Here is a 22418-nt window from a genome sequence, read left to right on the forward strand (position 1 = left end):
CTTCCTGTGGCAATTAGTTCCACAGTTTAATCAAACATTCTGTGTGAAAGTAGAAAGGGAGTACTTGTGGCACCTTAGAGACTAACCAATTTATTTGATCATAAGCTTTCATGAGCTACAGCTCACTTCTGTAGCTCACGAAAGCTTATGCTCAAATAAATTGGTTAGTCTCTAAGGTGCCACAAGTACTCCTTTTCTTTTTGCAAATACAGACTAACACGGCTGTTACTCTGAAACCTGTGTGAAAGTATTTCTTTTTATTGGTTTTGAATTTTAACCTTTTAATTTCATGGAATATCCCCGTGTGCTTGGGTTACAAGAGAGGGAGAACAGAAATTCCCAATTTACCTTCTCTATTCTATTTGTTATTTTATATATTTTTTATCATGTCCCCTCTTATGGGTCTCTTTTCTAAGGTAAACAGTCCTAGCTTTTTTAGTCTCTCTCCATATGAGCATTTTTTTCCAGACCCTTGATCATTCTCATTGTTCTTCTCTGTATCCTTTCCAGTTCTGCTCTATCCTTTTTGAGATGAGGAAGCCCCATAGTATGACATACAATTTCCCTACACTTTCAAAAATGTATGTGCAATGGCAGAATTTTGTTTACTGTGACAATCATTAGTTCACATTAGTTAATGTGTACCTTGATTGGGGTGATTCAGATCATTTGGTTCAATATCATAATAAAGATAGATTCTCTGATTCACAAATTCTTTTTAGTTAGAGAAACCCATCAAAAACCTGTTCTCTTTTTGTAGTGAAAAACAGATGATTGTAGGTATTAATGTAAATACTAGCATTGTCTAAGAGGGTAAATAGCACCAGTGTAGCAAAGTAAAAATTAATGTTCTAGAGATGATCTGTCAAGATTCTTTGTGGCCTGTCTGACAAAGATTAATTTTATACTCTAAGAAACTAGGTTGCACTGCTTTCTAGTTCCTGTTTGATGTTCCCTAGATGGTGCCTTTTTTTAGACACCTGAAAGTGACCCTGATTAGAAATACCATTAATGTTCTCTTGAGGTTACGTCATACCCTAGGTTTTATTTTGGCTTATTCAATTTACTCTTTTCCACCTCCTGTTCACAGCTCAGTCTGAGACCTACAGTGGCTGAACTGCAGGCAAGAAGAATCCTACGTTTCAATGAGTATGTGGAGGTAACAGATTCCCCAGATTACGATCGCCGAGCAGACAAGCCCTGGGCAAGGTTAACGCCTGCAGACAAGGCAAGAGACAAATAGAGACTGAATTCTATAACTTTCAAAATATTTCTCCGGTCTTATTTTCAGTCCCTCCACACTAGTATCATTAATGACATGTTCTTGAGGCAGTGACATTGTCATGGTACCATGCATTCCCCACACATAGCAGAACCCACTCAGATGCCTATTAAAATTGTACTTACCAGCTCAGTTGTGGCAGTTCAGAGATGAATCTCTCACATTTTTAAAATCCCTCCTAGGCCAGTTACATCACTGCTGTGAGCTTTTAGTTGCAGTCCTTGGAATTCAACCAATGTTTCTGCAGTTAGAGGCCTACATGCTGGCCCTTAAGTGCTGCTTTTAAAACCAGTTACAGTGAAATATAACAGGCTCTCCCATTACTGTAAAAATGTTTGGCCACATGAATACACCATCACTACATTTGTCAGGTGACCAACTGCATTCATGCACCATTGGGGAATAAACTCAGCCTTCAGCATCAAAATCCTATGTCTTTACCCTGCAATTTAACAGAGCGGTGAGATTAACTCGGTAGTAGAGAGAACTCTAAACAGTGAGAGAAGCTACCAGGTTTCTTATTTACTTATAAGTAGAGTTTTAAAAATTAGGTAAAATAATTCAGAAGAAAAGTCATGCTTTTTGGTGAAAAGTCATAAAATATTTCAGGCTTACTTTGCTAAAAAATGGATTCAAGTCTGAGAACGTGTTTTCATTCTTTGTGGCTGCAGATAACTTCAGAGGGCAGAGCATAAGGAACCAGCTCCCACTCAGAAGGCAGTGGCAGCTACTAGTCTTAGCTTCCAAGTGACTTTAGCAGTTCGCTCCAAGTACAGTGAGTTACACTGTTCTAGCCAGGCGGGAACAAAGACCTGAGTGGATGTAGCAGCGTCTGCATCAGAGAGGAAAGGGCTGTCCATGCCAGCCCCAAATGGGGAAAAAAAGATGGCTGTGCCCATTGGTGCCATCTGAGCATCTATGTGCAATGGTGTCACTAACTAAATCCTGATATTACCTTCTGCTTTCACAACAGGCCGATGGACACTCTCAAAGGAGGAAGCAGTCATATACCTTGCCAGATCCTCACAATATTTTCAACCAGCATTATCACTATTTTCAGAATTGAGTTTAGATCAACTGGCTTTTGTTCAGGCCCCATCTATGCCAGATTTTGGGAGAGCATGTAGACTGATGAAAAGGGGCTCTAGAGCAGAAAGTCACCAGTACATTGAATTCACTGTAGCCCGTATTTCCTCATGATCTCCCCTCGTGGTTTTATAATGGTTGAACAGTAGGGCTGTCAGAACTGAGCCCTGCAAGACTTCACAGTTGAAAGCCCTGAAAGAGAGGACCAGTCACCCAACACCATCCCCTGTCACTATTCCTCTGAAAGGAATGAGTGGATGAATTATCACGTGATCCCATCTACTCTTCCAGCCTGCAGTTACTTCAGCAGCCCCTCATAATCAACTGTCTTAAAGGCCTCTGAAAGATCAAGTAGAGTCACCAAAGATATTTGGCCTTAAGTCTCCTTAGGAGATCCTCAGCCATGGTGTTTCCATGCCATGCTCAGGTCTGAAGGAATCCCGGATGCTTCACATTATTGGATATCTCTAACCTGTACAAAAGAAGGGGGCAAGTTGAGAGAGGTGAATGTAGGGGTGGGAAGAGAGGCAAGAGAAGCTGGCTTGAATTCTCAGATTTTTGTTGTGAAATGGCTGTAAAGTTCAGGATCCAGTTATGACATTAGCCCATGAGGAAAGAGCTGGCCATTCCTGTTACTGTTGATCATGCTGTGAAGAGCGCTGTTTTCTTCAGGAAGTTTGTACCTTACACAGTACAGCACACTGTTTGGGTGCAATTCTGTTAAGCTGCTTGTTCCTCTGCCTTTCTGGAAGGAATTACTTTTCTTTTTTTTAAGACAAATCAATAGGGCATTTCAGAAAAATCTAGTCAGCTGTCCCATTCCCCTCTTTGACCACCACTCCCCCTGCAAAGATACCTGCAGGATTTCTCTACTAGAAATGGGTGGTTTACCAACCACCGTTTCTGGACTAAATTGTGGAGAAAATTCAAGATGCTGCAATACCAAGTAAGGCAGAGGTTCTCAACCTTTTTCTTTCTGAGCCTCCCCCCCCCAGCGTGCAATTAAAAACTCCACGGCCCACCTGTGCCACAACAACTGGTTTTCTGCATATAAAAGCCAGGACCTGCGATAGTAGGTAGCAAGCAGGGCAATTGCCTGGGGCCCCATGCCACAGGGGCCCATGCCAAGCTGCATTGCTCAGGCTTCAGCTTCTTCCCCGGGTGGCGGGGCTCAGGGCCCTGGGCTTCAGGTGCTGAACATTCTCTATTCCCCATGAAGTCTTAAGGAGCTTAGAGCACTCAGCACCTTGCAGGAAACTGAGGTGAGCAGTCCTGGTGCAAATAGCAGCTTTATCCATCTGCGTTGGGAGTTGCACCAAGCAAACTACACTGGTAGCTAGCGCTGATAGGTCAAATCAGTGTAGATGAGGCCTCAAGTCACAGCAGATTAGAGTGCCACATTTAGAAATGATACAAGAAGGGCTTGATTGTTCATGATAGCAGTGGAATTTTTTCACTTGTAGGTCACGTGCTCAGGTCTGGCTAATAGTGGCTGAAAGTCATTATTCACCACCTGAGAGACAAGGACCAATAAAAGAGATTACCTCACCCGCCTTGTCTCTCAGATACCCTGGAACCAGCAACACTGCATACATTATTACCCACCTGAAGTACATTTTTAGGCTCAATACATTTGGTAATGAACAGGTTTCCACAGCACAGTTGGCACAAATTGGTCTCCATGTTTTCAGTCTCAGCAGAGGGGCAAAGGGTCTAGTGAATCTGAAGACTCCATTACCTCTTTTCCGTAGAAGTAGTTCCTCTAGGTCCAGTTGAAGCACATCAGTGGAAAAGAGGTCTCCTGAGGTCTCTTCCAGCCCTAATCTATGAGAGGCTGAGGGAACTTGGGTTATTTAGTCTGCAGAAGAGAAGAGTGAGGGGGGATCTGATAGCAGCCTTCGGCTACCTGAAGGGGGGTTCCAAAGAAGATGAAGCTCAGCTATTCTCAGTGGTGGCAGATGACAGAACGAGGAGTAATGGTCTCAAGTTGCAGTGGGGGAGGTCTAGGTTGGATATTAGGAAAAACTATTTCACTAGGAGGGTGTTGAAGCACTGGAACTATTTCATTAGGGAGGTGATGGAATCTCCATCCTTAGAGGTTTTTAAGGCCCGGCTTGACAAAGCCTTGGCTGGGATGATTTAGTTGGTGTTGGTCCTGCTTTGAGCAGGGGGTTGGACTAGATGAACTCCTGAGGTCTCTTCCAACCCTAATATTCTATGATTCTATGAAGCCTGCGCTATACCAGTTCTGTGGATTCAGGACTCTGATATCTTGTCAATCAGTATGGCATATGCTTAAAAACAAGGAAGGGTGCAATATCTGAGCTGTCTCTTTCCTTACTATTTCAGCAGCCGTGTGCTAGTGTATCATTGGTGTTAAGCAGGACAGTCCCCTGCTGAAACGTGAAATTTATCATTTAGGAGATGGCATTCTGACGACACAGTGTAAACTTACCACACTGGAATTCTGTCCTGCTTTGAAAGACATTGCTCTTTAATGAGCTGCTTTTTTTAAAGGATTACTCAAATGGTATTACTTGTATTTGAAATACAGAAAGGAGAAAGACAGAACAAACCTTTCACTGAACAGCGGGGTCTGAAAGCAGTGGTTTTAAAATGTTTATAGATTTGGACCAAAAGCATTTATAGCAATACCTGTGTGTGTAGAGTGGCCATTTAAGAAATTATATGAATTACATAGTGAATTAAATTGATTACCATTTTTTTTACATAGGCATTAAGGACTGACATTTTAAAGTGTGCTGAATTTCTGCTGTTCTTTAGTATCTAGCAGCTGAAAACACGGCCCTGGAATGTCCAAACACCTCATGTAATGTTACATAAAACTGATCAAACAGAGTGACTAATTTCCATTTGAAAAGTGGCATTCATCTAGCATTCCTAAAATCTTGTCTCCAGTCGGGAGCTATAGGAATCTTGCAGTTTATGCAATTGCTATGCATGAAGTATGACTCATCCTCCCCTCCAGGGCTGTATGCTGTGATAATCTCTTTGCAGATGCATACTAAGCAGGTGGCTGTTGAGGGTGACAAATTCCCTTTCCCTGCTTCTTTTGTAGCAAATGCCATATTTTGGGGGAGGGATTTTCTGGCCCCAGATATTTTCTTATGGTTTTCCTAAAAATGGTTTTACTGCTTCAAATAACCATAATTGAAAGAGCCACTGTGTTCTTGGGATCAGAAGTGTGCAAGAGTGATGGATTAAATGAAAGGATTTAAGTGAAAAGTAAATGGAAAACAATAGAGATGAGGGTATTTTGCACCTCATAGGAATTTGTTCTGTTAATGTATTTTTACTGGATGTTCACCTTTCTGATGTTTGTGCATGTTTTTAATTAGGCAGCAATACGGAAAGAACTGAATGAATTTAAAAGCACAGAAATGGAAGTACATGAGGAAAGTCGACAGTTTACAAGGTGAGTAAAAGTACCTTTTGGCGTAAAGCCAATGAGAGGTGAATGTATTAGTCTCTGCCTTTCCCAAGTCCTCTAGAGTTATACTGTAATTAATTCCTTGACTGGTGGGATTTCCCAGTGTTGCTGATGTGATCACTGAAACCACATAATTGATATGGCAATGAGGGTAACCAGAATTGAATAGATTTTAAATGGAACAGATTGCTTATGAAATCTGAAAAATAATCCTTTCATACATTTTATTGGATTCAGCATGTCCCAGATGAAATTCACAGTCTGCATGTGTGGGAGGAGAGGCCTGCTTCCATAGAACCACTGCATATGGAAGTATGTGTTAGTGGGTGCTTTGGGACACTGGAACCAAGCTAGCAGTCTAGCAAACTTCACAAAGTCCATTCCCATTCTGGAGAACTTCCTAACAATTGCCAGAGCTCCTAGCAATCTTTAGGAAATTTGCCAGATTCAGACATTCCATTCTAACATTCCTAATTTGACACAAATAACATTTTAATATGCATCTCTGTTTGGACCTGTGCCGTAGATCTCACCAAGATATTTCAAATAAGCCTCGTTTGAAGTATTCAGGATACGTTATCTTGCAGCTAGGATGTGGCAAAAAAAAACTAAAAGAATTTTCGAACTATGATCAATACCTGTCTTTCTTAAATCCCATATCTTTAAACGGGCATGTCTAAATAACCTTAAATTTGGTCTAAAAATAGTTTGCTGGCTACAGATCAAACAAAACAAATGTGAAGCTAATAGGAGTTTTAGTGTGGATTTTAAATTAGGGATCAGAAGATACTAATAGTGTAAACCAATTTTGCACTCAAGCTACTACAACTCCATAAGGATTACTCAATATAGTGTTATTGTATTAATAATAAACAAGGCCCTGATATTTTTAAAACCACTATATAATTATCAAATAGATCATTATAGAGAAAGTGGTATCCTTTATTTAGGTCCCCTAACAATTCCCATTATAATTATTTTTTCTGACAGTTTTTTGAGGAGCTCTAATGTCTCTATGATTTGCAGCAGGAAATTTTGAAATTTGACAGAGGGTTATTCCGGAGGTCAGGTGTGTGCTTTTTTGCTGTCCCCATGAAAATCTGTTCTGATTTATCCAAATTCTAAGCTTCTGAAGATTGCATTTAGCAGTCTGCATTATGCTCAGTAGAGCTTGCTGCTAAAATCATTCAACCAGTGCTTGATTTGTAATGAAAAAGATGCAGGGGCTCAAGCAATTTTTTTACATTCATAACAGATGCAGTGAGCCTACAGGTGCTAGGGCTATGAACTGCCAGGCCCAGAGGTGCTGGGGCTCAGCCCTGGCAAGCCCTACCACAAATTAAACCCTGCATTCACCATTGCATACACCATGCTCCCCTAATCTGCAGCAAGGGAGATTTTGGTTAGATATTAGGAAAATGTTCTAACTAGAAGGATAGCTTAGTACTGGAATAGGTTATCAAGAGAGGTTGTAGACTAGATGACCTCTCGAGGTCCCTTCCAGCCATACATTCCTATGATTCTATAAAAACTGAACCTTCAGATAAAACACACACAAAAATTGATCCATAACTGGGTCCCTTCCTCCCACTACTATTGCTGCCACCACTCTGTGATTGTGTGTGATCCTGTAGCTAGACCAGGGGTCTCAAACACACGGGGTTCTTCCCTGAGACCCGCCAAGCTCCCCGCGGCCCCTCCCCAGCGTGCCGTGTCCCCAGCCTACCTCCAGGCCAGGGGTGGGAAAACTATGGCCCCGGGCTGGATCCAGCCCCTCTGGGCTTTGGATCCGGCCTGTGGATTTGCCAACCCCGTGGTGCTGAGGGCCCCACACCACTTCCCTGCGACCAGGGCGGAAGGGGGAAAGGAGAACTCCGTGAGATGTTTTTGCCTGTGGTTACCTCCCCTGAAGCTCCCATTGGCCGGGAAAGCGCTGCCAATGGGAGCTTCAGGGGAGGTACCCGCAGACAAGAACAACTCACGGAGTTATCTGCTCCCCCTCCGCCCGGGGCCGCAGGGACAGGGTGCCCACCGCTTCCCGGCGCAAAGCAGCACAGGGCCAAGGCCAGGACAGGCAGGCAGGCGCCCCTGCCACCCCGAAGCCGCTCAAGGTAAGCGGCACCAGGCGAGAACCCGAACCCCTCCTGCACCCCTCCCCCCAACTCCCTGCCCTGAGCCCTCTGCCACACCCCACACCCCTCCTGCACCCCAACTCCCTGCTCTGAGCCCCCTGCTGCACCCAAGGGGTGGGGGTGGAGTGCGGGGGCAGCTGGCGGGGGGGGGGTGATGCGGCCCTCGGGCCAATTACGAGTCCTCATGTGGCCCTCCTGGTGATTCGAGTTTGAGACCCCTGAGCTAGACTGTATCAGAATGCATACTCACAGTGAGGCTGAACTGGTCTAAATGATCAACTTTAATTCTGGCATTTCCTAATTTTTGAGTGCTTGACTTTACAACTTTAATCATCTTTTAAAATAAGGTTTTTAATACAATTATAATAACACCTAGCACTTCAATGCAGTTTATAAACATGAACTAATTGATTCTCATAACACCTCATAAAGCAGGTAAGGAAACATTGTCATTTTTACAAATGGAAAAACTGAGCCAAGGATTATAACCATACATACAGTTAGGGATTAGAACCCAGTGTTTTGCTTAGACTATTAGAAAATGCCCATAACGAATATGGATACAGATCACTAGGCCAAGTGCATAAGTCATGTATCTCCATTTGGCTCCCTGTGTCTTGTATTCCTTGTATTTGTTAGTCTTTAGGATATGTAAAAATACAGGTTTAGAAAAGTGCAATATAAAGTAAATTGCAAGAGACTATTCTGTGCTATGAACTGATACAATTGAAATGTAACTCCTTGATTACATCATTACAAATTATATGGCAAAATTAGCACATATTTGTACAAGACACACCAAAGAGGAACTTGGAAGCGTTTCTCACCAACACTGAAAACAGCAGTTGATGGACACAGATTACAGTAGGATTCTCAGAAGCTGGGCCCAGAGGTCTGAAGCGATCCAATACTGCAGCAACTCAGTGAGAAAGGTATTTAGGGGAGGGGCTTGAAACAGGGATGCCAATCCTATCCATCGTGCACGTAACCAGTGAGTCCAGGTGGTCCTCAAGGAGCTACTACCTGAGGAAGACTCGGCCCCAAAGTGTCCCCTCCCCGTTAGAATCATAGAATATTAGGGTTGGAAGAGACCTCAGGAGGTCATCTAGTCCAACACCTTGCTCAAAGCAGGACCAACCCCAACTAAATCATCCCAGCCAGGGCTTTGTCAAGCCGGGCCTTAAAAACCTCTAAGGATGGAGATTCCACCACCTCCCTAGATAACCCATTCCAGTGCTTCACCACCCTCCTAGTGAAATAAGTGTTTCCTAATATCCAACCTAGACATCCCCCACTGCAACTCAAGACCACTGCTCCTTGTTCTGTCATCTGCCGCCACTGAGAACAGCTGAGCTCCATCCTCTTTGGAACCCCCTGTCAGGTAGTTGAAAGCAGCCATCAAATCCCCACTCACTCTTCTCAGACTAAATAAGCCAAGTTCCCTCAGCCTCTCTGCATAAGTCATGTGCCCCAGCCCCTAATCATTTTCGTTGCTCTCCACTGGACTCTTTCCAATTTGTCCACATCCTTTCTCTAGTGGGGGGGCCAAAACTGGATGCAATATTCCAGATGTGGCCTCACCAATGCCAAATAGAGAGGAATAATCACTGCCCTCGATCTGCTGGCAATGCTCCTACTAATGCAGCCCAGTATGCCGTTAACCTTCTTCACAACAAGGGCATACTGTTGACTCATATCCAGCTTCTCGTCCCCTGTAATCCCCAGGTCCTTTTCTGCAGAACTGCCACTTAGCCAGTCAGTTCCCAGCCTGTAGCAGTGCATGGGATTCTTCCATGCCAAGTGCAGGACTCTGCACTTGTCCTTGTTGAACCTAATCAGATTTCTTTTGGCCCAATCCTCCAATTTATCTAGGTCACTCTGGACCCTATCCCTACCCTCCAGCGTATCTATCTCTCCCCACAGCTCAGTGTCATTCACGAACTTGCTGAGGGTGCAATCTATCCCATTGTCCAGATCATTAATGAAGATGTTGAACAAAATCGGCCCCAGCACCGATTCCTGGGGCACTCCGCTTGATACCGGCTGCCAACTAGACATCGAGCCGTTGATCACTACCCATTGAGCCCGACAATCTAGCTCGACAATCTAGCCAATTTAGTTTCTATCCAACTTATCGTCCATTCATCCAGCACATACCTCTTTAACTTGCTGGCAAGAATACTGTGGGAGACCATGTCAAAAGCTTTGCTAAAGTCAAGGTATATCACGTCCACTGCATTCCCCATATTCACAGAGCCAGTTATCTCATCATAGAAGGCAATCAGGTTGGTCAGGCATGACTTACCCTTGGTCAATCCATGCTGATTGTTCCTGATCACCTTCCTCTCCTCCAAGTGCTTCAAAATGGATTCCTAGAAGACCTGCTTCATGATTTTTCTGGGGACTGAGGTGAGTCTGTAGTTCCCTAAATTCTCCTCCTTCCCTTTTTTAAAGATGGGCACTATATTTGCCTTTTTTTCAAATGTCTGGGACCTCCCCCAAGCTCCACGAGTTTTCAAAGATAATGGCCAATGGCTCTGCAATCACATCAGCCAACTCCCTCAGCACCCTCGGATGCAGCGCATCCGGCCCCATGGACTTGTGCATGTCCAGCTTTTCTAAATAGTCCTTAACCTGTTCTTTCATCACTGAGGGCAGCTCACCTCCTCCCCATACTGTGCTGCCCAGTGCAGCACCTTGGGGGCTGACCTTGTCTGTGCAGAACGAGGCAAAAAAACCATTGAGTACTTCAGCTTTTTCCTCATCATCTGTCACTAGATTGCCTCCCCCATTCGGTAAGGGTCCCACACTTTCCCTGACCACCTTCTTGTTGCTAACGTACCTGTAGAAACCCTTCTTGTTACCCTTCACATCCCTTGCTAGCTGCAACTCCAGTTTTGCTTTGGCCTTCCTGATTACATCCCTGTATGCTTGAACAATATTTTTATACTCCTCCCAAGTCATCTGTCCAAGTTTCCACTTCTTGTAAGCTTCCTTTTTGAGTTTAACCTCACAGAAGATTTCATCGTTAAGTCAAGCTGGTCACCTGCCATATTTGCTATTCTTTCTGCACATCGGGATGGTTTGTTCCTGCACCCTCGATAAGGCTTCTTTGAAATACAGCCAGCTCTCCTAGACTCCTTACCCCTCATATTAGCCTCCCAGGGGATCCTGCCAATCAGTTCCCTCTGTTCTCTCTGATTGGCCTGTGAGAGGAAGGAGTAATTACACTGAAGTCAGTGGAGTAACACTAGAGAAAAACCATTGCTGTTAAGAGCAGAATCAAGCACAGATGTTGTAGGATTGCAATTCTGGGAGAAAGGAAAGAGCTTCAATCTCCTCAAGGCCCTGTTGTTAAAAGGAATGTAACTCATGTAGTTCACTAATAACATTGGACTGAAAAAGCAAAAGTAGGCTTAGGTCTAATAGTATTGTGGGCAAGTGATTCTGCGGCATAGAATGAATTATTCATTTAAAAGAAAAAAGAGCTATTTAAGAAATACAAATTAAAAGTGAGTTGCAGCCTGCAGCTAGTCAGAACAGATTTGCTCATAAAATTCAGTGGTAGGATGAGAAGACAAAGGAGCTACTTCCTATAGGTTATTATTAATCTGTTTTTACAGTTCTTTTGCCTTACCCAGATTTAACACTGAGCTTTGGATACACAATAAAGAGAAAAGCTTTGACATTTATTTGTCTACAAAGTATAATGGCCAAAGCCTTCCTTTTAGTCATGATAATGTAGCCTGATTCCTTGTGTAATTACACAATTACACTAATTAGGTCATTTTAGATGTACACCTAAGAAAGTGAATTCCTAAATGTACAGTATTTTATTAACAGAATAATTTACCAATTTGTAAACATTCAGATTTGGGAAGACAACATAGTGTATATTTATACAGTGCTATGTGTTATTTTTAAAAAGTCTCACCCTCACATGAGTTTCATCATTCAACCTCTGCAGTCATTAGACACCATTCTAATTAATATAAATACTAAAATCACACATTTGCCTTTGCAAATCAGTATAACATCAGCTAGTTATCCACCTGCTTAACATGCAAATACTGGGTTTTGCAGATAAACCCATTGTGCCCATACTTTAAAAAGTGACCCTATATATAACTATGAATTATATTATATTGCAGTAGAGTGTAGCTTGTTTTCTCTTGCCTTGAAATATCCCTCTATATCAGAAGAAAACATATAATCATATCTACCCAAAATTTAATATCTTGCCTGCACTGGATGAATTATTCTCAATATAGTATTTTTATATTTTCCGTGTGTTTGTATACATTTTGAAACTATTTAAACAGAAATTCATATCCTTGATGATAGGTTATATTACCAGGTCCTGGTGCTCTTCTAATGCTTTATCTGGCATAACTGACTGAACTAATAAGAAGATAATATTGCGCAAGTGCAAAGTATCTTTCATCCTAAGATCTCAAAGCAACATGCAAAGATGTTTAAGTATTGTTATCCCCCTTTTACAGATAAGGAAGCAGACTTAAAAGTAATGACCTGTTTTTCAGAGATGCTAAGCTTTTCTGATTCCCAATCAGTTGTTTCAAACATGAGACACAATTGATCTGGTTTGGATCTCATTTACATCAGTGAAAATCAGGAACAGCTCTGTTAAGTCAATGGAAATAAATAGGTGTGAAATCAGAACCAGGCTCAATGCCATCATCTGATGAAACAATAACACTTATAATTTTTTATTTGATTTTAATGTTTCAGGTTTCATCGTCCATAATTGTTTGACAGTATCCCATACTTCACACCCCAGTTTCCTTCGGGAAAATCATTGCATCATGAAGACCTGAGATTGCACTGGAACTTGAACAAGCGTGAGTGCGTGTTGCAGCTTACTCTGAGGATAATGACGAACATGGCCCTCATCTTTATTAGAGAACAAGAGATTTGACTGGGACCAGAACCTAGGGAAAGTGGGAGTAGCATTCCATTTTAACTAAGCAATGTCTTGATGGTAAGAGAGATTATGGTTCTGTGGCTAGCTCACACAGAGATGTTGATATTTTTTCATCAAAGCTTGAGAAGACAGGAAGAGCTGAAGACAATCATTTGACAGCCTGTGGCCAGGAACTCATCAGACTTCACATCCTGGTGACTGAGTGTAATTGTGGGTACAGTGGGAACACAGAGAGAGGCGGGCGGGGAAAGAGACTTCACCTGTAAGTTAACAGAAAAAAGTTAGAACAAACTGATAGTAAGTTCTTTGTGAAACTGGTTTAATTATATATTTGGATGGCGGGAGGAAAAAATTTGTAAATCTGGGAGTTTGAGCAACTGTGTGTGTGTGTTTTCTAGAGACCTCAGGCTGTCCTAGCAAGACAGTAAGCCACCAAGTCCTCGTTTCATCAGTACTTTAGTGAAGTACAGTAATTTTTGTGGTACCAGTGAACCTACTTGCCAGAAACTATTCTTGTTATAATTCAGATATATTTTTTAAAATTCTGAAAAGCATGCTTAAAGAAAATACATTGAGTATTCATATAGCACAGCTAAATATGGTTGGTGATTTTTTAATACAATTACACCTTGGATTCTCCATGATGATTCATCAGAATTACACAAGTAGGTTTCAAAGGACAAATAACGAGAAACTGTGAGTGCAATGAAAGGATTCATGTTTTGAATCACTCTTCTTTTGTCTGTCACTCACGTTGTTGTCAAAGTAGTGGCACCAATATCTCTGTGAACTATGGCAGACAGTATTGACAATCATGACATTCTAATTTGACTCCAAAATTAGAACTGAAATTGGCCATGAATTTGCATATAAGTAGGTTTGGAAAGTGGTTAACAATGTGACTTTAACTTTAAGAGTAACATTAGATGGATCCCTTGGATTGCTTCTAGAAAGAATTAACATGTGGATCAATACATCTTCATCAAGGGCCTTGTAAAAGCTACAGAAAATCCTTAGTGTCCACAGCCTGTTTTTGTTGTATGTGAAGAATGCTTATTAACTCATAACTTCTGAAATTGCATTTGTGAATACAATACTATTAAAATTAAATGGTATGGAGCGTGAAAGGCAATATATGTTTTTGTTATGTCAGCCCTAAGGCCTATTACAAGCCTTTGGCATTGTTTACACTAAAAAATTCTCTGTCTTATATTGGCACTTATTTATCCTTTGGTTTATGTACACAATGATTTTTCTGGGCCTAGAGTACACATAAACATACATGTAATGCAGTATTACAGTATATATACTATTTATCCTTTTTTATATGTGTACATAAAAGACAAAAATAAATTGTAATTATGTGCCCTGTTTAGTTTTTAATTATGAAAGCTAAGTATTTTTTCAGGCAATAAAAGGTCTGAGCAGAGTGATTTTCACCTCAGATTCTGCAATAGGTTCTTGAGGAGTGTTTTTAATTTATAAAATTGAAGATTGTCATTTTAGATGTCAGCCTAAAGGCGGAATGCAATTTAGTGGCTAAAATTAGATCTCACTCTTTACTGATATTTACAACAAGAACAGGTTTGCCTAAATGGGATGTATTATTTTTGTAAAGGGCAATCAAGTAATAGCAGAGTGCTTGCCATGAGCTGGCTTTCTGTTTATTTTTAAATAGATTGATTTAAACATTTTAAGGAAATAGGTTGATAGAACCTTTTAAGAACACTTTAATTTTGGTAAAAATCCTACAAAATGCAGGGTATGAAACTCAAAAATATCAATAATTAGTAAAACATCCAACTACAAGCTTGTAGCAAATAAAAATAATCAGCATCATTCTGCCTCTTACTGGAATCAATTAGGTGTATTAAAAATAGAATTAGTAGGAAACAATTCAGCTTCTGCAATGCCATCATTTTGTAACTATGGAAGCAGCATTTTTACATCAAGGAAGCAATGAAAATGCATACCACACTAAATCATACAGATATGTGCAAGCCATTAGTTGTACTTGTGACCGCATTCCTATTAAAATCCCTTATTTTCAGGGTTTAAAACCCAGCCATAAAACTGTACCCTGGATTAAAGCTTGGCAAAACAATACTTCTCCAGAGACTGTTTTTTTTGTTTGTTGCCAAATTTTGAAGAAAGTGTGGAGTGCAAAATAGCGTAGAAGTTTACTATTTTGACATTGAACAATATAATTTGAGGGTTTTGTTTCAAAAAAATTAAATGGGACAACTGACAGGTCCTTAATACGACCTAATCACTTTGATAGTTTAAAAAAAAATTACCGAGGGATTAAATTTAGAAAAGTGGCTATGACATATGTCCTGTAAGAATTTTCACAAATGTGTGGCCTGACCCTGCAAATGCTATGCGGGATAGTAGTCCCATTGATATCACTGTGTGAGTAATGACTACCCATGTTAAGTTAAAGCCAGCAGGACTGGGAATTTAGGGCCCCCTTGTACTCTCAGTGAAATCAGTGGTGGGCTTTGCCATTGAGAACATATGCCATTTTATATATTTGACTACTAGGAGCTACCGTGGCCTTCACTGTTAAAATAAGGTACAAACTATGGCCCTAATTCAACAAAGTACTTATCCACATGCTTAAAATGGGATAAAGGAAGTTGACCTCAGTAGGACTTATGTACACACTTAAGTGCTTTGCTTAATTAGAACTTACAACATGTTTATGTATGATATACATACACGTTTAACCCTGTACATATATTTTATATATTGTAAATAGCAACGGGTTTGGAGGACAAAAGCTGTAAAGTATTGACCAAGCGATAGACAAGTTAATGAGATTGTGATACATTGTAGTGTTTGATGAGGCAAGTTTGTTTTTTCTTGCTGAGCTGCACAGCTTCAGATTTCAGATATGTCTCTTGGTCCTTTGTACAGGTTGCCTCAGAGTCTTTTTCAAATCGCTGTCATGGAAAGGAATATGGTGCATATCTAAGCCCCAGAGGGGCTGGCAGCATGCAACTCAGCAGGAAATAATCACAAGTACTGTAACATGAGGCCTGGGGGGGGGGAAACTGGTTGGGGAGGGTCAACATGGCAGTCCCTACAGCAGAAAATGAGAGGGAAAAAAGGTGAAAAAGTTCCCACCCCGGTGCCAAACACAATCCAATTAGCTGAAATGGGTAATGTGATCAATGTTAGTTTGAACTTCTGTCCAGATAGACAATTAATACAACTCTATTTTAGGACACTTGACCATGGCTTAGGTACCTGTATTGTGTTCAGCAATCCAAGTGGACATAAATATATATACAGACACACTCAGTAGACTGGAGTAACCATTTCAAAATTATTGGATATATAATAGACTCAGGTCTCAATCTTGCATATGTCTTGCACCCAGACATCCCACTGTATTGTACTTGAGGGTACACAGGATTGGGTCCTTAATAAAATCCTAAACGCTTATGTACAAAGCAGAGTGAAATGTCTGAAGGAGTCACTCCGGCCTCTTAGATGACATTTGTATCTCCTTATGGGTGAACTGAGAAGCTTATAAAAATTGTATAAAATCCTAAATAATTAATAGGAAATACATGTAGACTTAAAAATTAAACTTGTTTTAAGACAAGATACCTAGAAGCTAAAAATCATTTTGGACAGGGATTGCAGGTCTAAGTCTGTTAGGGCTGATCCTGCAGCACTACCAGGGACAGAGATTACTGCCATGAAATCAATGAGCTTACTTGCCGTAATAAGACATACAGTGGGTTTACAGGGGACGTAAGTGTTTGAAGGATCAGGCACTTATCTAGAAACACCAAAGTTCAAAGTTCCATGTGTGCTCTCCTATAGTTGACACTATGAACTCCTAAAGCAGTGCAAAAACTTAAGTCCATGCCCTGCCCTGCTTTAGTGAAGCTTACGTCAATTATTACAAAAGAAATACTGAACTCGCTCATTGGCAGCTACAAATCTTTTCAGATCAACTCTAAAGAATGTTTTTTTTCTTTAAAATCAAATGAAAGCTGTGACCCAAACTTAAAAAAATCCTAAGGTAGATGCCCTTTCTGAACTCACTTTCATCAGTATTCCATCTTCAATAGAATTGCTTCATAGACAAGTCTTGTCAACATTTATGCTACATCCTTGTTAAGGAACCTGCTTACAACATAGTTGTCCCTCAACCTAATTACAAACCTGGTCTGATCAAGGATTTAGCATGAATAAAAACATATTTACAGCTAAGTCTATATTACAGTGTATGGGGGAACCAGAGCACCAATCCAGCATCCACTGAAGTCAGTGGAAAGAATTCCCTTCACTTTGGTAGACACTGGAGCCGGTCCCATGTTTGTAATCACGTTGGTGACCAAATGCGTTGTAATCAGATGCCCTGACATGATTGTCTCTGTGTAGTATAGATATAGAGCTTTATGCTGCTGTATCACAATTTGGCCTTTTGTCCTTAATTTCCACTTTAGTACTTTTATCAGATGGTATCATGAGTTAAAGGTTTATGCTGTATCCATCAGCACAGTGATTGTCCTGGCGCAACACAACTGCATCATTTAATGCTTTAACACCCTTTTTATTTGTATCTCAAGGAGTTAAACCTGTGCAGCTGCTGTAAATCAAAATTAAGATGTTCTCAGGGTGAAAAACAAATTTGCCTCCTGCCTTTAGGAGCCACCAGATTTAGCTCTACTGTTGTTGATATTGGTATTTTTATTGTACAATGCACAGTGCAATACTCATTGCTGGGACTTAAAAACTAGCTTTTGGAGGACAAGAATGGTATTTAGGAAACCAGTTTTGAAAGATGTTTTTAGGTTGCTAGTGAAAATATTTTGAAGAATAAAATAAAAAGGAAGGAAAATAAATCCCCTTGAATAGCTTAAATTGTCTGCTTAGAAATAGGCATCTGAAAAATCTTATGAAAGTATATAGATCAAGAGGGAGAGATGCAGTGGAAAAAACAAACTTCAATATAACATTATGGCAGGTTTCTATTTATTAATTTTAATGAATGAGGTCATGTTTTATTATGTCAATCTCTATATCTTGTTCCAGAACTTTAACGAAAATATAGCTCATGTGAGCTACTTGTAGCAACGCAAGAAAGTTGTTTTTATACCAGTAGGTTTGTGTGTTTGTTTTTTTGTTTTTCCATCTAGAAGCTAAATACTGTATTGGGTAGGAACAAAGGGATTAATGATATTCTATGCCTGTCTTTACTCTATCATTATTTCTTGGTTCACCATCTTGCAATACTATGTCAAATTTAACCATGGTTAAGTATTGTTATAATAGAGTAAAATGATGCTGAACATATCTTCTCTTCCTTTTGCTATTCTGTGCAGTGGTATTTTGATTTGTAAATTTGTGTAAATTTTTGAATTAAAGAAACATTGTGTTTTGGACAGTTATTTTAATTGGTATGATTTTGAGCCACACAACATCATCTGTGACTTAAATGCATTGTTTTGATGGACAGCTAGGTGTACCCGTTTTTTTGATATAGCAAAAGCTAATTTAATATCTCCATTAAAATAGAGGTTATGAATTTTTATTTTTCTTAAAGAGAAAAAGAATTCTATTTGCAGCAAAATGTTAAATCTAGGCAAGTTGATGGATAGGCATGGACATTGCTGTACATTGAAGAACCAATAGTTTTGTGCCACTTGCCAATTTTTTTCTTTACTGACCAATTGCTCTGGCTATTATCAATATGTCATTGTGTTGCAGACCTAGTACACTGGACTTTCAAGAAAAAGTATTCTCTGATGCAGAACTGAAGTGCACCACAGTTAGGGCTTGATACTGCAAATTTTTGCTCATGTGACTCTTTCCATTGAAGTCCACTGGGACACTTCAAAGGGATGCCTCCCTTGCAAGGGGTTTGCCGGGTTAGCCAAGCATTAAAACAATAGACAGGAATAAAACCTACTATGTGCAACATCCAACTAGAGTTCCTACAGGGGCTGATCGGGCTTTCATTGAAGTCAATGGGAGTTTTGCCATCTGCTTCTTGAAACAGATTAGGGCCCATAGTCAAATCTTGGCTCCACTGAAGGTTTTGTCATTGATTTCATTGCGATCAAGATTTCACTTGCAGACTATAATCTAGGTTGTCATCATATGGCAGCAATCAAGGTTGTTATCTATATCAACAGGCACTAGGACAGTGCTGACACTTCACTTTATTATTATTAGTTGGATTAAAAACACAAACAAAACATGCTCAGTTGTGCTCAAAGTATCCTGCCTGAATTTCACCAAAATTCAATACTTAAAACTCTAAAGAAAGAAGCAAACAACATTCCAGGGTTGATTTTCCCCTGCCTTGCGAGTTGTGTAGTCATTGGTATCTATGCCAAGTAGGTGTAAAATGTCACCAGTTCAGAACTGTGGCATTTTACACTCATTTTGCACAGCTATAAGAGACCATACAAAGTGCAAAGCAATGGAGAATCAAACAATCAAGTCTTAAACTTATACAGAGTACTTTATATCATTGTGATTGTAAAGTAAAGACATGTATGCCTCCCTTTGTATCATAACAGCTTTGGTTAGTGACTGACTATGGCAACTTTGATGAAAATCTCAGACCAAATGAATGACTTTATCATTTCCAGTGACTAATCCAATACTCCATATTACACAGGTGTATTGATATCTGCAAATGTAAATAACTGGAACTACACATTAATTAATAGCACAGTTTCTTCTTGGTTCTTGATCTGTTCTGCAGTATATATTTTCCACTACTGTCATCAGAAAAGAGTATGTATTACCTTTTTTTATACAGTACCCATCTTTCCTTTGTGTTTATGCTGTTATTTAACAGTGTTCTGCCTAGTTGTACGATATTGTAGGATACTTTGCTGTGCACAGTTTCAAGTGCCTTAGAAAACTGTTCAGCTCTTAATTATATATATAAATATATATAAAATGAAAAAATTACCTCAATAAAACTGTTAGGAAACACAAACATTTTCTTCTTGAATTTGTAGTAAGTACATATGCAAGTGTAATGGATCTGGTTTCTGATAGGCCTTACTTTATAGGAAGTTTACCTCTGATGGTTGTCTTAAAAGTGACTCTACTGCAGATGAGGGGGTTCATTTTCCCACACATACTAAGTGAAATTAGCTTTCTGGTCTCCATTTTAATTTTTGGAAGCTCCTCACACATCTTTGATTTGACAGCTCTTCTGTAGATAGTTCTGCCCATTAAAAGCTGTGCTCAGTCACTCTGATGAGTTAATATTTAGATAGTATGATTATATTCAACTGAATTGAGGGGCAATATTCTACTCTCAGTTTCACTAGTTTTATATCCGTTTGACTCCCTCCACTGACTTTAGTCAAGTAACTCTTGATTTACATCAATGTCAGAGCAGAATTAAGCCCCAGGTATTTAACTTGGCAATGTTTATCTGAACTGCATAAGAGCTCACAGAAGACCACTGCATGCCTGCCACTCTTTTGACATTTCACAAGCATCAGCATTCATTAGGTGACTGCAAGAGAAAGAACAACTCTATGCTTATGAGCATGGCATTAGTATTATTGCAAGAGTTAGCAAAACAATTTCCTTAAATGGATTTGTCTCAGAACAGGCTGTTTCTTGATGATGTATATGAGAAATGTATGCTTAGCAACCTTATTCTCATCTTTTTTGCACTGAAGTAAACTATAATAAAGTTAAGAGTTTCTCTGAATTTAACTGAAATCAGAAAATGGCCCAGTATACTTGAGGTGTCTTTTTATTATACTAATAGTACATATTTTTTTTACCCATAAGGAGTAATACATACAATGGAGGAAATGTCTACTTCCCCCTCCTAGTAATTATGTATGTATTTGAAGTTTAGGTTTTTAAAGTAAAAATAGAAAATTATGCATATGAACTACCCCAAAACGTTATTTTACAAGCCACTGCTACAGTCAGGAAACCCTCCGGAACTAGACTGCTTTTAATATTGAACCTTCTGCACTGTTAAGCAGAAGGGAACTTGCACCCACAAATGGTGTTTGGAAGAAGGCCAGGAAGAGCGTAATGCCATGCTCCTCCTTTCTTGAAACCTCTGTGCTGCATTCAGACTACAACTGGTGAAGGAAAAAGGATGGGGGGACAGGAGGCACAGTGATCCTGGCAAGTCTAGATATTCACCAGTGAGGCCAAATGTAACAACTATAGTAACTTGCAGTACACTGCTTCCTCTTCTACTTTGTGAAACACCCCTCCACACACACACCCTAATACCCATCATGAAGGGAGGCTCCAAAGAGAGCCAGCAGTCAGGGAAGACGCTGGTAGCACGCTTCAAAAGGAGTAGCACTTCTACGGTATGCAGAGAGAATACAGGCAGCAAGGCCATATATGCTAACACTTGTAATATTTTCTTGGGACAATTCTGAAGAGCCAAAGCTCTAGGAGCAGCAAAGGAAATGAAGGGGGTTGTGTGCAAATCCTGGGGAAACTTAAGGTGATTTGAATATAAGTATCAATACTCAAGCTTCAAAAGGTTGTGACTGGGTAGGGTTATTGTACATACAGTAGAAAGACACTATTCGGAGGGATGGTCCTGACTGGCTAGCTAGAGATTGAGTTGCAGGGCAGTTATGAATGGTAGGGTTTAAGGGAAGACAGTTAATCTGGGTGTAGAAGAAACACAGCGGGAAGACAGTAAATGTGGGGAGAGTTGATTTAATGGGAATGGGGAACACTCAGGGAGACAGTGGAATATGGGCAGGGATCACACAAAGGTGGCAGTGGGGTATCCTAAACCTCCCCAATTTGCAAGAGAGAAACAGGAGAGGCCCAGCTGCTACAGAGCATGCAGGATATGCTATCCGGCGACACCTTGTGGGAGAATGGCCTACTGTTCCTCCCTGAAAATGTTGGGGCTAGGGAGAGGGCACGTCACTAGCCACCCTTTCCCTCCTCCTCCCCAAAAGACAACTACTGGTAAGGAGGAGAAGGAGCCTGTTAGGGAAGGACAAGGTCTCCATGATTTCAGGCTGCTTTGCTGAAGCCCAACTCTTTGGGACATTGAGAATTGAAAGGTTCATATGGAAGTTGCAAAAAACTCCCCAGGTGTGAACAGCACACTCCATTCCAGCAATTCCAGCTCTAGGTTCCTTTCTGTTTGTTATACCAGGAAATTTGCTTTAGATGTTGGCACCTAAATCAGAGTTGCCAACTCTGACAACATTATTGGGAGTCTTGTGATTGAACAGACTTTGGCAGGGAGGAGGGGTTTGGGTTTTTTAAAGCCTTTTACCATTTCAAAAACTGTGAGGCTTCTCTTGCAAAGTTTTGCCCTTATTCACCATGGCCACCATGCTGAATAAGGCCAGCATGCCCTTTGGGTCACAGATTGGACAGGGGAATGTGTGGTGTGGGAGAGTGACCGATGGGCAGGCTTGGGATGGAGAGGCAGAGATGTCGAATGTGAGCATTAGGAAACTGAAAAGAAGGGAAAGGAAAATATAAAGGGGTGGATATAGCGAGCAGATGAGGGAAGGGTGACTG

At 40.5% G+C, this 22418-nt stretch overlaps 1 protein-coding gene across 3 annotated transcripts in view; it reads left to right on the plus strand.

Annotated features, from left to right (window-relative positions):
- PHACTR2 (phosphatase and actin regulator 2) overlaps window positions 1–13013 on the plus strand; it is a 182315-nt gene extending 169302 nt beyond the window's left edge. For all 3 annotated transcript variants that reach the window (XM_074948543.1, XM_074948542.1, XM_074948544.1), the window contains 3 exons: window positions 1091–1228; window positions 5728–5804; window positions 12701–13013. In XM_074948543.1, coding sequence (XP_074804644.1) covers window positions 1091–1228; window positions 5728–5804; window positions 12701–12716 — 231 coding nt within the window. In that variant the 3' untranslated portion in view covers window positions 12717–13013. The remainder of the gene's footprint in view (window positions 1–1090; window positions 1229–5727; window positions 5805–12700) is intronic.
- The last annotated feature ends 9405 nt before the right edge of the window (window positions 13014–22418 follow it).

This window comes from Natator depressus, chromosome 3 (genome assembly GCF_965152275.1).
Source record: "Natator depressus isolate rNatDep1 chromosome 3, rNatDep2.hap1, whole genome shotgun sequence".
Taxonomy (NCBI): Eukaryota; Metazoa; Chordata; order Testudines; family Cheloniidae; genus Natator; species Natator depressus.